General features: G+C 39.0%; 2 protein-coding genes across 7 annotated transcripts in view; one reads left to right on the top strand and one right to left on the bottom strand.

The window, feature by feature from the left end:
* LOC110429715 overlaps nucleotides 315–15,709 on the top strand; it is a 58,858-nt gene continuing 43,463 nt past the window's right edge. Inside the window, exons 1-4 of one of the 5 annotated variants that reach the window (XM_021446116.1) lie at nucleotides 317–1,512; nucleotides 1,671–1,793; nucleotides 1,883–1,979; nucleotides 2,995–3,105. In XM_021446116.1, coding sequence (XP_021301791.1) covers nucleotides 1,744–1,793; nucleotides 1,883–1,979; nucleotides 2,995–3,105 — 258 coding nt within the window. In that variant the 5' untranslated portion in view covers nucleotides 317–1,512; nucleotides 1,671–1,743. Of the gene's footprint in view, nucleotides 1,794–1,882; nucleotides 1,980–2,989; nucleotides 3,106–3,886; nucleotides 4,241–15,709 lie in introns of those variants that run through there. The other 4 variants (XM_021446115.1, XM_021446117.1, XR_002446819.1 and 1 more) reach the window with 4 other exon arrangements.
* LOC8060373 (adenylate kinase 4) lies at nucleotides 5,333–8,841 on the bottom strand. Of its 2 annotated transcripts, XM_021446114.1 has the most exons (7): nucleotides 8,597–8,841; nucleotides 7,499–7,644; nucleotides 7,288–7,407; nucleotides 7,006–7,173; nucleotides 6,313–6,402; nucleotides 5,762–5,881; nucleotides 5,333–5,669 (listed from the first exon to the last, which is right to left on the bottom strand). In XM_021446114.1, exons 1-6 carry the CDS (start codon nucleotides 8,697–8,699, stop codon nucleotides 5,783–5,785), a joined length of 726 nt encoding a protein of 241 aa, XP_021301789.1. In that variant the 5' UTR covers nucleotides 8,700–8,841; the 3' UTR covers nucleotides 5,333–5,669; nucleotides 5,762–5,782. The 2 variants fall into 2 exon arrangements, with proteins under 2 accessions (XP_021301789.1, XP_002442058.1); XM_002442013.2 differs by having other exon boundaries at nucleotides 5,336–5,881.

The following is a 15,709-nucleotide window of genomic DNA, read 5'->3' as shown; positions in this document are numbered from 1 at the left end:
TAGGAAGGTCCAGCCTATGACTGTAACTCATAGACCTTCTAGGACACTCGTTAGAGTGCATCGTTTGTATGGTTCAACTTTTCTTCTTAATTACAATAATATGTAAATATTTTGCGTATTCAAGAAAAAAACTCAGCTAAAATGATTCTTATTGACTATATCATGATAAAGGCGAGAGTTGCCTTTTATGCTGCCGCTATTAATTTTTGTTGTGAGCCGAGCTATTCGTAGACCGACTCATGTTTTGGAACGGACAGAAAAACCTAATCTCCTACAACTAAATAAAAAGACTAAAAGCAAGACTTCTCCGTGGTGAGACAATTGTTTCGTTCCGGTCCGCTTCCTGGGTTGCGATACCGCGATCAGCCCCACGCACGCAAAAGGAAACCTCGCTCCTCGCAGGAAACCTCACGCCTCCAATCGCTCTCTCCCCCTCGCGAGATCCCTCGCCCCTGTGCGGCCGCCCCTCGCTCCCTCGCGAGATCCCTCGCCCCCGTGCAGTCGTGCCCCTCGCGAGATCCCTCGCCCCCGTGCAGTTGTGCCCCTCGCGAGATCCCTCGCCCCCATGTGGCCGTGCCCCTCGCCGTGCGCTACCGTGCGCCTCTCCCCGTGGATGCTACTGCAGATTGCAGTGCTGCCCCGTAGCGGCAGTGGCTGGTGGCCAGCAGTAACCAACAGGCGAGCAGAGCAGATCGTGGACTGCAGCAGCCGGCTCCCTCGACTCGGCCCCTTGGCGGTCGATGGCGGTCGACTCTCGCCGGCGGCCAGCAACCAAGCATTGAAGGTAACCAGACACAAGTCTCCTCAACACGCAATGATTTTGTTTTCTCCTCTGATTTACAGAGTGTTTAGTTCCCCTTCTATTCCAGAAAAATTTTAAATTTAGCTCTATTATTTTGCATAATAAAACTAAACATCATGTAAAAATTTTAACAAAAGATGGTTATTCTCTATTTTAGATTTTGATCTTTCAAAGTAGTTGGCATTTTGCATTTTGCATTTTGTATTTTATGGAGAACTAAACAACCCCTTAAACTAAATCACAATCTAATTGATGAAATTTATAGGGAAGCGCTATGCAAAGTGCCTATGTGCTTACTGCAATTTAAACAAATTTATTTGTATATGCTACTGTGTGCTACTTTATTTAGTGCCATCATAAAAATTCTATAAATAATTTCTTTTGACATTTTGTTTCTAAATTGCAATGTACATGGAAAATACGTGTGCTAGCACTAGCATATTTTATTGTGGCAGGAAGCTAGCACTTATATATTTGCATTGTATTTTTTTCTACATGGAATACCCTGCGGCGAAATCCTGGCTCCGCCACTGCTCGCCGACCGGATGAGCCCCGTCACCGCCCCAAGCACTAGCAGACATGCCTCCATCGGTTGCATCTCAAGCTCCGCCCCATCCCCAGCTGATGCCACCCAGATTGAGCTGCTGTTCTCGTGAAGTGGGAGCTAGAAGAGCTCGTGACGTGGATCTAAAGTTTGCGATGCCAGAGCTGCTTGTGGATCCCTGCTCACTCTCTCTCTATCTATCTATCTATCTCGCTCTCGCTCTCTCTATCCTATTTTTGTTTCCCTCAGATTTCCCAATTAATTTGGTTCCTCAACTAGGGTTTGGATAGTGGTTGCTGATGATTGCATTTCCCGGCATGGCAGGTTCGTTCCTGGCACCAACGTTGCGGAAGAAAATGATCTATCCATGAACTGATAAAGCTTTGAATGTTGGTGAATGGTGACCTTCTGGAATTGGAGCGATCTGTTTATGTTCATTGTGTGCAGGTATTTAGTGATCTTCTGGAAGGTTTTTACTGGTTAACAATTCTTTTTTCTTAGATAACAGTTTTTTTATCACCAATCCATGTTCACAGTTCAGATGCAACTACTGAAAAGCGTCACATAGATCCAGAGTCACGAGCTGCTAATGCTTGGAATGAGTCCTTGAACCATTCACAAAATATCTATATTGTAAGTTTTTTTTCTTGGATGCACTTGTCTAGAATTTCATTCGAGAAGCTTTTTCTTGACTCTTATCCTCGCTCCAAAGTCCATCCTGAAGCTGAAGCCATCTAAATAGGGTTCAACGCTACTTTACTCACTGTTCAGCAAATATGAAACCTGTTAGTTTTTTACTCCTGTTTTTATACCCTTTTGAATGCTCTTTGTGTACGAGACTGTAGGGACTCCCGGAAACAATGCTTGAAAAATAAAATTGTTGTATATCACTGTTAATATTGGTGCAATAAAATGGATATTGAACAAAGAAGCATGCAGATGCAGAATCTAACTCAACCATAACTAATGCATGCCATAGGGAGTCCACTGTCCAGAAAGTACAGATGATGGTTTCTTGGTGAATTTTACACTCTTGATGTGGCAGCCAGTCAATCTAGGATGAATGGATATTTCAATTTCTTAGCATGTTGTCGGTGTCGATTTGTAGCACAATAATCTGTATCATACTCTTTGGTGTATTTTGTGTGTTTTTAGCTTTCTACCTTTGTGAAGTTGGAAATATTTATATCATTTATCCATGTGCTGATCTAAAAGTCGAAATGAAAGTTCTAGATTTTTACTTCATAGCAATGGTAATAACATTATCTTAGCTCGTGCCACAAATTTAGCTTTTAGACAATGAATTTCTGATTATTTTACTTGTCCTTCAGTTTTTAATTGAATTGCTTTTGCCGTAACTATTGGTAAGGGCCTGTAAATATATAGTGTATTTTAACATGAGCTTGCATGGAGAAATAACAAATCAATACAGGATGATGGTGAGAAATAACAAAATATAGTTCTGCAGTGATTGCAAATAGCTTATAAAAATCAGAGATATGGCTCTGAATAGGGACGTTATTTTTATATTGTTCATGTTATCAACCTACAACTTCTATTGCATTAATGCCAGCCTTTTAATGTATAGTTTTCTCCTTTCTGCACTGCTATTGAGACTAACATGTGTTTATGGAACAATCCAGTGCAGGCAAGTCAAAGAAAAATCCCTATTTTGATTGATGCCGCAAGAAAGAGGGAGCAGCTGGATGAGCTTCTCAATTTTGCATCTTACATTGTATGGTCTGCAAAGTTTCCTCAAGTAAGTTGTTGGATCACAAAAGAGCAAGTACATAACTGCATAACCCTGCACAAGACACCCCAGTTTACCAGCTCTCCTTGTAGCAATGTGAACCACTTGCATTTCCTATGACTTTGGCAAGAATTTTTGCCTTTATATACTTCTCATGGTGTCTAGGTCGTTGTCATATTATTTGCGATGCAAAAGTGTGCTGCCTTTATTTTACTGAATCTAGCTTAGAGTGGTAACTGTGTTTGGATTAGCATAATCAAATCAGGTGGCTGGCAACATAATTTCCTTGTGCTAGATATTTTGAACTTTTGGTACACTAAAGCCTTTGGCCTTTGGCATATGTTAAGCACTTTCAGTTCTTCAGAAAAATGCATGTGGAATTTTGAAAATAGCCAAGAACTTTGCAAGAATTAATGGCTGTGGACCGTGTTCTTTTTTTTGCAGTTAACCAAATTGGGATTTGACATGTTTCTTCATGTGCAACTGTGCCCTACTTTCCTTTGATATTGATAATCATGAAGTTTTATTGTCCAAGAAATGGTGTGGATTGTGTATTTTGTACATAAGTTCGGTCTCGTGTTCAATGTATGGCGAAATTTCAGTAGTTAATTGCACTAAAGTTATAATGGTTTTTGCTAAATGTTTGTAGTCATTGATTCAATTTCCAAACTTTTTGCGAGTTTGTGCTGTCAATCAATCTCTGAACAACATCTATGTGAACTGCATTTGTTCGAATTCTTTGGATGGAGTATTCAGCTATTCTTACTGAGTATTGGACTGAATTGTTCAGGCACAGGCTGAGTAGATGAAAGCCTAGGCAAAGAAAGAGCTGGCGAAGAAGGTTGTCGGCCCTAAACAGACTGGTGCCATTTTTTTTTGAAACAACAACTATCAATATAGAATGGACAGTTACTAAAAGATTTTCAACATGTATATTGAATGGATCTGAGTTGCTGTACAGTATAGATAGATTCAGCTAATAGAGTTGGAAATTTAAACATTCATAATCTATCTTGATAATGGTAGCTTCCTTCAAAATCTCCTATCAAGTCGAGCCTTCTGTCCATCCCGTTGAAATGCACCAACATTTGATAACATACTTAGGCTATGTTTGATTTTTTTTAAGTGAATTAAACTGCTGTCCTGCACATGGACAACATGCTGCTAGCCATGAGTTCCATCCTTTCGTACAAATTGGGCAGCTGCTGAAATTTGTTGAGTTTGATAAGATTAAGGTTGTAGAAATTTATTCAACTTTCAATCAAATTATGCTGCACCTGGATGAGAATTATCATGTGACATACTGGAATGGTTTGCTTTATCAAATTGAGTGTTTCTTATTCTTGCAACCCACGGAAAGGTCTAATACAGTAGAGATGGTAAGTCAGCAGCATCACGTTCTCCGTGACTATATTAATTTCACATACTTTGGTTTTTGAATTAAGTGTCACTTTAATATCGATACTTATTTTTACAGTATTGTTATTTTATCGTGTGATCCGTGTATTTTTAATATAAAAATTTAGCTGTCCCGTAGTAACGCACGGACATGCTACCTAGTAATAAATAAATCATAACAAGATCCCAAACCACCCCGGACCGACGGAAATTCCAGTCTTAACCGACAGCCCACAGGCTAACAACCCGTCGGTTCAGCGATAGCGACACAGCATGATCCTTAAGTTGCTGCTCCGTGCCGTGGCTCCCTCTGTACCAATGGTCATCTCAAACGACTCGAACGTGATATGAATACTTTTCTCCGATTGTAACTCAGATAGCGAATACAAATAGTACAAAGTAACTGATATCCAGTGGATATCGGGATATCCAACATTTCCCATCGTCGAGGTGAGACTAAAACCAATCAGGTTAGTTCTTTGTCATCCTTTCTTAACAGAACATTCTCTCCTTAATAGCTTCTCAGATGGAATGCCTTGTGACCTGACTATTCATTCTCCAACATTTTCAGGCCTAACGATTCGATTAGCATCTCAGATGGAATGCCTTGTGACCTGACTATTCGATTCTCCAACATTTTCAGGCCTAACGATTCGATTTCTCCCACTTTTCTGAGCTGGAGTTCTAATCCCTTATTTTTCTCATCATAATGCATCGCATGTAGTTGGAGCAACATGCTATCCTCACAAAATTCGTAGTCAAGGTCCAGGGTCTTGAGAACGTCAAGCACCTTTCATAATCCAGCTAAGATAGTGCCACAAAAAAGGTTTAGCCATGCTTAGGTAGTCCACATAACTCACTGAAATTTATTGCAAGTGCGAGTACACCTTGCCACAAGTTCAAAATCATACATCAGTCAGTTCAAAAAAAAAAAAACGTACAACATGAAATGTTTATTTGACCTCACAGCACAACAATGTCTCAACTCTCAACTCAACAGAGCAAGGTGCTGAGTGAACAGAATATCAGGAAAATTTTCCAAAGATGAATTGTTGTAATCATATCAGTATTGTTACTGAAAAACACTTCCCTCATTTGAAACAGAGATTATCCAGACAGTTCCCGAGCTTGTCAAAGCTTGTGATAAAATGGTGCATATTTGCACAAAAAGGATGCTGAAAATAAAAACCCCATGATGTTGGCCTAAGTATAAATTTTGAAGAAACCCAGACAAAGGGATTTTGGTAGATGTCATGTCATGCTTAACCTGAAGAATGGACACTTCTCATCACGAGAGGGCTTTCTGAACCTCAACAGTCACTTCCTTTGGTGGTTTCTCTGCGGGCAGGTTCACCACTAAGCCCTTCTTGGAGTAATAGTCAATCACCTGGACGAGCCGATTGTTTTCAAATTAGGAATACTATTGATTAAAAAAGTTACATCACTAAGTACAGAGAATACACACATTGTCATGACAAGTCGGAACTATGAATAGAAAGCAGACAGCCCAGAAGACTTATGCAATCACAAAAAAACATATAGGAGTGGAGCATCGGAACTATGAAGGACATTAAAAAATGCACGTCCCAAATGGCCCAACAAACCATTGAACTTTATGCAGCACTATGACATAATTGATGATATAAATAATTAAATGGATGGTGGAAATCATCAATGAACAAATGTGAGATAAGCCAAATTTACTCTTAAACAATAGAACAAATTTTAGATGTAAGACATTAACATAACTTTAATATCAACATATATAGTGGTACAGGATATTCTTCAGGAAAATAATTCTGTTAAAGAATAACATACAGGTTCAGTTTGCCTGTGGAAGGCTTCAAGCCTTGACTTTAAGACCTCAGCTGTGTCATCTTTCCTTTGAATCAACGGCTCTCCAGTTACCTTTGTGAAAATGAAGAGCAAATAAACAAACAACAGAAGACAATCACTAAGTATAATGCCAATTGGAAAAAAATATATTTCGTATGAGAAGAATTTAAAACCACAAGTGCACAAATATATTCTGGATCAAGTCACATAAATTTTCGATATTAATAGTTGAATACAAGAGAAGGCAGAAGAATAATGCAGCTTTTTTCTTGCTGCAAAAAAGATAGCAAAAACAGTAGAGCTTAACTATGTGCATTTTCCATGAGCATTGTTTTCCTTGAGGGAGAAACAGGGAGCAGAAAAAGGGTGCACCATCGCTGAAGCTAACCAGTACATCATCCGAGAAGAAATAATAGCAACCACAAGCAGATTCAGACCATAATAGTATGTCAATATTCACCCAGCCATAATTGTCAAGATCCGATTACTCTAATTTATTATTGAACAGATTGGAAAAGTTATGCCACAAGAAGCTGATTGGGAAACTTGAACAATTTACATAGCAAAATAGTGAATCGATCCACACTAAGACTAGAAGAAAGTAGAAACAATACAAATAAGATCATGCAAACATAAAAATAAGCAGATAAACTAGATGCTCTGTACTCGACTTACATCATCAACTCCCGGAGACTTTGGAGGTGCAAATTTTGTATGGTAAGTCCTACCACTGGCCGAGTGGATCCAGCGACCAGTAATCCGTTCTTCCAATATAGCATCATCAATTGCGAAGTTCAGGACCTTGTCAACATTAGCACCTTGCTTTGCCAACATCTCATCAAGCTGCACAGGACATTCAAAAACTCAGTGAGGGGAAAATTATACTAATTCAAATAGCCTATAACAGTATGATAAAGGAATACTTCTTCATGCTGGTGTATTGATCAAGTATATGACCTTCTGTGCTTGAGTGACAGTTCTAGGAAAGCCATCAAGAATGAAACCTTTCTGGCATGAGGGTTTCTTCATAGCTTCATCAATAATCCCCACAACCAAGTCATCTGAAACAAGCTCTCCCTAAAAGAGGAAGGCAGCATACAATGGAGTCACAGAGAACCTTTTTATGCTGGTTAGCATTTTAGTATAAGTATTGGTCTGCTAACACTACCTTATTCATAGCTTCTTTTGCTTTGATACCTAGAGGTGTCTTGGCTGCCACAGCAGCCCTCAGCATATCACCAGTGGCTAAATGGCACAGGCAGTATTCATCCTTAATAATGGGAGACTGAGTTCCCTTTCCAGAGCCAGGTGGGCCTACAGGATTTCCAGAAAAGGAGTCAAATTCTCCAAATCAGGAGCACTACATAATAGAATTAAAAAGTAAAATTGTTGTGAACAAGGAAACAAAATATTATAAAAATGTTGTGTTTATTGCTCTCCACAAAAAGCACTTTGACCTTATATCTCCCTACACAATACTGCCCTCTTTCATCCTGACTACCAGTACCAGAAAATATATCAAACCAAATAGCATGACAACAAACAAGGCCATAATGAAAAGAAAGAAACGATATAGAAGACAACATTTGTTTCAATTTACTTGTCTTGAATGCCACTGTTTAATACCATTCAGTTAATGCGGATCAGTTTTTGCGATGTAAATGTGGCACTCATTAGCAACAAAAACTAAAAACAAATTGCACAAGGGAGTTCACCTCAGTGTTACAAAAATATGGACGACAATACACACTCAATGGAACCAATGAAAAGTCAAAGAAACAAAATAAGGTGACATAGCAGAATATCATCTTTACTTGCGATTGGGGCATCTCATCTTATATTGTCATAAGAAAAGGCTTCCACACCAGGTCAAGCTGACTAAGATTATCTGACTTCTATTTTTGATAATCCTTGAAGAATTATAAAATTTATGACAAAAACACCAACATCCAACAGCACAGAACTAATCGACTAGCGCATGATTAATTTCTCTTGCTATTCAACTAGTGAATCCTTCCATCTGTTAGAAAGCTGTAGAAAAATCCACTCACTGCAAACAAAGCCATATTTCTTCGCCACAAATGCAGGGTGAGAAATAGGGGATAACCAAGATTTCACTGGAAAGGCGAGAACTTTCAGCGGATCCGGAGCACCAACGGCGTCAAGCGCGATTTTTCCGTCCCCACGGCACCAGGAACCGTGTCAGGGATCCAGCGAACGCCGTTGACGAGGAGGAAGAAGGGGAAAGGGGGAGGGTCTCCCGTACCGATGAGGATGAGGCGCTTGTCGGGCTTGGAGCTGCACTTCATGCGGCGGAGCAGCTCGTGCATCAGATCCAGTGACGGCACGTCCTCCAGATTCGCCGCCATCTCCGCCGCCGCCGCAACGGGAAGAGCTCTCCGCTCGAGGTTTGCAGGTGCAGGTGCAGGTGCAGGTGCAGCAGGTTCTGCGTCTCCCTCGAGCGGCTGGGTCGGGTGACGGGTCGGGGGTTTTCTTGGGCTTTTTCCTCGCTTTCTCCGTTCTGCTGAGGTGGGCACCAACGGAAAAACACTCAGGCACGCAAGGCGATTTTGGATTTTAGCTTTCCTCAAACAAACAAAAAAAGGATTTTAGCGAAACTGAAAAAAAAAGTGAAGTTTAGGGTGGAAGCTTACAAATGGCTAAGGAGAGAACCTTGTGTAAGGACTTGTTTAATATAGTTCTAGAGGATTAAAGGAAAGATTTTACTTTGTGGATTAAGAATTTAAAGACGTGTTTGAATCAGCTAGAGATTAGCTGGAGCTAAAAGTTAATTTAAATTAGTTGGGTTAGCAGCTAATTGACTAACAACTAATTAAAATTAAACGAACAACTACCCATACAGAAAATCATACTTCACTCATGTAAAACCCAATTTCATTGATTCTTCTTCCTAAACTTACTTTTCTTTAAGGTCAATTTGTATATACCTGATATATAAGTTTTCAATCTCATGAAGTTTGAATTTATAGTCATAAATGTCATTTCGTGGGACAATTTTGTTTTATTCCTTCATCTATTTACTCATTGTGTATAATAATGTTTTTCTGCAGAAATATAGGGACATATTTGCTAGTTAATACAAATGTCAGAGCAAAATTATATTGAATATATAAAATTTTTCTAAAATCAAATAACAACGTAATGGATTTTGTATCTACTTGCATATTTTTTGATGATTATTTGTCTAAGAAGCTATATGTACAGAACAATATCTTCAAGAGTTTTTCTTAAATTGACTCTAAATCATCATTTAGAGAACCATTTGAATAAAAATCACTTTCTAGTTTTTATATACCACCCTCCAACAATTTTTCTAATATCTTGTATGAACACTAGAGATCTAATCCCATTTTCTATTTTTTTCTAGTGCGAAATCCGAAATACAAGATGATATATATTGAAGAATTAATTAAAGAAATTATTACATAATTTTTTTATCAAAATATCTATTTTATCGATAAGGAAGGAATATGCAGAGCTCTAAGTTGATTTGGGCTGCCTTTAAAACATTTTTCCGATGGATTTGGTTGGAAAAAAAGTAGGTAAGGCTGGTAGGCGTTCAAACTCAGAGGGAATGATTTGTTTAACTAGACATGTGTTATGTGTATGGCATAGATTATGATGTGCATTTGGTTTTGCCGGTCGTAGGTGGCTACTTACCGCCGTAGTGGCATGCATTTATCATTCGGCAATTTTTCTGGTCCCTGTAAAAGTTATACTACGTTGCATACGAACGGTTCATCCCTATTTTCACATATTATTGTATTCTCTCCGTCTCAAATTAATTATTATTATTATTATTATTTATATTATAAATTTGATTTTATTTATAAAAATACGTATAATATTTGTATCTTCAAATAAATTTTGTTAAAAACTAGATTTAAAGATTTTTCTAATAATACTAACTATGTATTATAAATATTAATATTTTTTAATATATATCTAGTTAAAGTTGTTTTGAAAAACACAAACAGGACTAGGAGGGAGTGTATCTAACTCCACAGCTGGAGAAGTTCTATTATCCCGTTTTACCATGCATGTATCGTGTCCAAAAGAATAGCAGCTTGATGAGTTACTTTGTGTGATTGTGTCCCTGCATATTTCACGTATTATTATAAATTTCTAATTTAGTCATTCTTCGGCTTCCTGTCAGGCGGTGAAACCGAAGCTCACCGAACAGCTGGAACCACCAACCCCAAGGTTTGGTGGTCACCTAATCAACCTACATCTTCCATGCATGTGCCGGCAAAAGGCAGCATCGTCGAAGAAATTTTCCTTTCGTATCTGCACAAGAACATTCAACGGCATCGTCCTAGGCTTTGTTTACTTCACCTAAAAACTCAAAACTTTTCAAGATTCTCCGTTACACCGAATCTTACAGCACATGTATGGAGCATTAAATATAGATGAAAATAAAAACTAATTACATAGTTTGTCTGTAAATCACGAGACGAATCTTTTAAGCCGAGTTACTCTATAATTGGACAATGTTAGTCAAATAAAAACGAAAATGCTACAGTGTCGTTTTTCCAAAAAAAATATTGAAACTAAACAAGTCCCTAGCTCGCTCTCACTGACGTGGCTGGATGCTCCGCGCTAGGTACTCCTAATTCATAACTTTTGTCGTTCACTAGGGTCTTCGGCGTCGCGGCCGCCACCGCTCTCGTCTCTATCACAAGTTCACAACTAGTCTCCCTCCCTCTCCCCTCCGGCATATCATCGAAGGTCGAAGAAAGAGGTGATCCATCATTTTTAATAAGTTTTCTTAGTAGATCGAATCTTTAGGGTTAGTGTCTTTTTATGCTAAGTTTCTTAGTTTTGGGGATTTATTTCTTCCTCTTCAGCAATGGCGAGAGAGTAGAGTGAAATCGTTTTCTTCATAGCGGCTTGAAGATGCGGGCAACAACTACGACGTTGACATCCTCACCTGTTTGACGATATGGAGACTTTTATTTTCGGGTGGCGACATCAAGGTGGAGATGGTGTCGCTACTATGGAATATTTTCTCCGGTCTCTTCTCTATTTTATTATGTTTAGATCTAGCCACGATGAACAACTAGGGAGAATAAGTTTTAGATCAGTCTTCCTCATTCTTGGGTGACAGAAAGAATAAGAAGGAAGACACCATAAAGAAGAAGTTTCTCAACTCCACGTACATAAATGTTGGCCGTCGTTCGTTGGACATCTATTCTAAGGTCTTTTGCAGGTGTTTGCCTGTGCGGTCATCCATACTGCAAAGCGTCGTACAAATTTAGTTTTGAAATTTAGAGCTATTCATAGCATAGGTACAATTTAGATAAAAATAATTTTGTGGATATTTATATAATTTAGAGTGCTCGTAACGTGTTCATGTATCTTGCTATTATTTAATATAATTTTTCTTTTATAAAAAAAAGCTCGCACTGACTGACGCCTCCGGAAATTTTCTTGTTGTAGCATTACATCTAGTCAACGGCGGATCCGGGATGAAAAAATTAACCTATGGCGAGCTACGACTAGCAAACTCTATAGAAAAGTTAGGATGAACGAAAATTATTTACATATACAGCCATTTAATATCTTTAAATTCGTTTGAATGCTGCATGGTGATTAGTAGTATCAGTTTAAGTGTATTTTTAGTCTATCTAAACGTTGTATATAGATTTTAAAGTTACACCGTCTAATTAGCTAAAAATATGTGATATAAGAGCATTCCCAATGTATGAAACTATCGTAGTTTCTATAAGTATTAATTATATTGTTACCTAAGCATTTTGCTGATGTGGCAAGGTACTTATTGAAGAGAGAGAAAAATCATAGAAACTAAAACCATGTCTATACGAGAACCAAGACATGAAATAATGTCATTGGTAGAGGATGAAGAGAATTTATATGGTTAGATAAGAAATTATTATGTAGAAACTATCCATCAGGACTATGATTTCTATATGTAGTGTCTATAAATAATAAGTATAAAAGTTATATATAGTTTCTAACGTCGAGGCTGTCCGAACCTGTTTAGCGTTTCGCACCCGGTGCACACACAAAACATGACAATACACCACTGAAAAAGTACTAAATTTCCCTACGGTTTTTATTGTTATCTATGATTTTCTATTAGTCATAGGGAATTATCTGTCTTAGCATACCATGTCAGCACCTGTGTGGAATCTTTCCCTAGGAGGTACTCCCTCCGTCCCAAAATAAGTGTCGTTTGTGTTTTCCAAAAAATAACTTTAACTAAATATATAGTAAAAAACATTAATATTTATAGTATATAATTAGTATCATTGAAAAGGTCTTTAAGTCTAGTTTTTTAACAAATTTATTTAAAGATATAAGTATTGCACGTATTTTCTATAAATCGAGTCAAAGTTGTGGCACGAAAATCTAAAACGACACTTTTTTAGGACGGAGGGAGTAGATAGGAAATCCTAGGGAATCAAATCGGAACCCTAATAATATCTGGCACCATTTTTCTCACGTTAATTTCTCCCTGCCTCCGTCTACTCACCAAAACCCACCACAAGTCCACAACCAAAAATCAAAAAATAAAGAAAGAAAGAAAGAAAAGTCATTGAGGTCGTATTCTCTCGTGAAAGCACAGAGCCGGCTGCCTACCCGCCCAGCACCCGGCCGACCGACCGCCCCCAGCGGCTACACAGAAGCTGCTCGTTGTCGTCCACCTTCCCCAAGCCGCCGCCCTACCTAGACTGTCGCCCTTCCTAAGTCGGCGTCCGACCTCCCCAAGCCAACATCCGCCCATCCAAAGCCGCACAAAAGCACACCTCGCCCCCTATTCAACACCTAAGTCGCCCCCACACATCACCACCTTAGGGCCTCCCCATCTCAAGCCTCCACTCTAGTCACCCATTCTTGATCTGCTGCCCCCCATTCGCTCCCTCCATGTCCTGCTCTTTAGATCTGGGGAAGCAAAGGATGGATTGACAGACGAGGTAAGGTATGTTATTGGAATTCCTAGTACATTCTTATGTTAGATATTTAGGCAATTTCTATATCATTTTAATTTCATAAATCAACATTATGATGATGACATATATAATATAATTAATCATAGAAATCATGATATTAAACGTATTCATAGGAATATAGAACATGTGATCTATGAACATATAAAAGCATAATATATGAAATATAATAACAAGGCAAGACATATATCTTAAAATAGCAATAAACAAGAGACTGCATGTTAAACGACGAAATAGAACTACTGAAATATATGAGAAACAATATATCAAACGACGTGACTGAACCACTAGTGAAACATAGAGACAACAACATATGAAACGTTTTAACATAACTAGTGAACAAGCAGACATGACATAGATCTTATACCAGAAACATATATAAGATAAAAACAGAAAAAACATGGTAGAACATATGAAACAGAACTAGGATAGCATGCGCAACAAACTAAACACACTACTGCAACATGTACGAACAGGAAGACGAAACATAGCAGGAAGATGAACGGATCATACCCTCCCATACGCTCCGATGATCCCGATCCTTGACCAATTTCTATGATATAGAGGATGAAGACGATCTTTCCACCAGGAAGAAGAAATCCACCCGAACCGGCTTGAGGAAGACGAACAACAGCGGTGGATTGGGCAGTAGCGTAGTCGCTCCACAAAAACCTAATTGTTGATCCCTCGTGCAAAGTCTTGAACGACAAGAGCTTCGGAGGCACCTGCCCTCTCGCTCCTCCGTGCGCGCGGAGTTACGAGATGAGGATTCCTTCTTTGCAATAGGATTGTATTCTGAGTTGTGTGTTGTGTGTGTACAAGACCAAAGACACATGTCCTCTTTTATAGCCTTGCGGCAGGAGAGGGAGGAGAGGAAGGGATGGCAGCCGAAGAGACAACAATTGGTGAGTTAAACACGGAGTTGAAACTCCTGTAATTAGTGAGTGCTTAACACACCACATCACTACAACAAATGGTGAGTTAAACATAGAGTTGAAACTCCTGTAATTAGTGAGTGCTTAACACACCACATCACTACACCGCATGCCTGTCTTCTTGGCTCCTCTTGCCTCACCATGTCTCGTACAACTCGTATTATTCACAATTACATACCATAGAGTTTATTTGATTTATTAAATCTAATTGAGCCTAGCCCAAAATAAATCCAACAATCCCCACCAAACTCTAGGGTTTGTAATAATGAAGTATCAGAAGCATAATTCTTTGATATACCAGTGTTTCGATGGAGACTGTTAAGTTGAACATCCATCTAGAACAAGAGTTTCACTCACTCACAACTGAACAATGGACTAAGCCTTAAATTGATAGTTTTGTGCGAGATGAGATCTGCTCTAGTCCTTAGCTGATACTAGGCTGCACAAGGCATCCCCGCTGTTTTGAAGCATATAAGTCACACTTCAGTGCCTTTCATGAGTATTTAGGGATTACCCAAGTCCCATAGACTGTGACCAGCAGTCTGACTCATATTGGTGTACTCTTCAAAAGAATGTAGGGCAACATCTCACCTTTAAAAGACTCTTGGAATACATTAAGGTAAATACCATCCTGCCTTACAGATAGGAAAGATGTGCATCAGAAATGAGTCAAGAAAGGGATCTTTCCTCTCAATCTACTACTAGCTTGTTTCACCACTCTACTTCACGGGATCTCCGATCACATAGAGCAGGTTACCACTACAGTAGATTTCACATGATGCACTTTCTATCACATTGCGTGACAGACCCTTAGTGAATTGATCTGCCAAATTATTCAACGTGTGGACATAATCCACCGTTATAACTTCGGAGGTTTTCAACTTTCTAACAGATTTTAATCTTCTTTTCACATGCCTTGTAGACTTCATGTTATTCCTAGAACTATTGACCTTTGTAATCACAGTTTGGTTGTCACAGTTCATGGAGATAGCCGGTATCGGTTTTTCAACTACCGGTAAATCCATCAGGAGTTCACGAAGCCACTCGGCTTTAGCCCCAGCAGTGTCTAATGTTGCGAGTTCTGCTTCCATTGTAGACTTCGTTATGATAGTCTGCTTGCAAGACTTCTAGGAAACAACTCCACCTCCAAGCAAGAACACATATCCGCTCGTGGCATATAGCTCATCAGCATCAGAAATCCAGTTGGCATCACAAAAGCCTTCTAGCACTCTAGGGTTCCCAGTATAATGAATACCATATGTCATAGTACCTTTCAGATAGCGCAACACTCTCTCAAGAGCACGCCAGTGATCATCTCCTGGTTTTGAAACAAACCGACTCAGCTTGCACACAGCATATGAGATGTCATGCCTTGTTGCACTCGCAAGATACATGAGTGAACCAATGATCTGGGAGTATGTCAATTGATCCCTTGCAATTCTCCTATTTTTC

The sequence above is a fragment of the Sorghum bicolor genome, chromosome 8, assembly GCF_000003195.3.
Source record: "Sorghum bicolor cultivar BTx623 chromosome 8, Sorghum_bicolor_NCBIv3, whole genome shotgun sequence".
Taxonomy (NCBI): Eukaryota; Viridiplantae; Streptophyta; class Magnoliopsida; order Poales; family Poaceae; genus Sorghum; species Sorghum bicolor.
This window is presented reverse-complemented; position numbering and strand designations above follow the sequence as displayed.

Bases quoted from the DNA above. Each gene is read 5' to 3' on its own strand.
- LOC8060373 (XM_021446114.1), bottom strand. From the start codon at position 8,699: ATGGCGGCGAATCTGGAGGACGTGCCGTCACTGGATCTGATGCACGAG. The intron at 6,403-7,005 runs GTAAGTCGAGTA...ATTTTCACAAAG, and splicing joins AGTCTCCGGGAGTTGATGAT to GTAACTGGAGAGCCGTTGAT. The intron at 5,882-6,312 runs GTATGTTATTCT...CGGCTCGTCCAG, and splicing joins TCCACAGGCAAACTGAACCT to GTGATTGACTATTACTCCAA.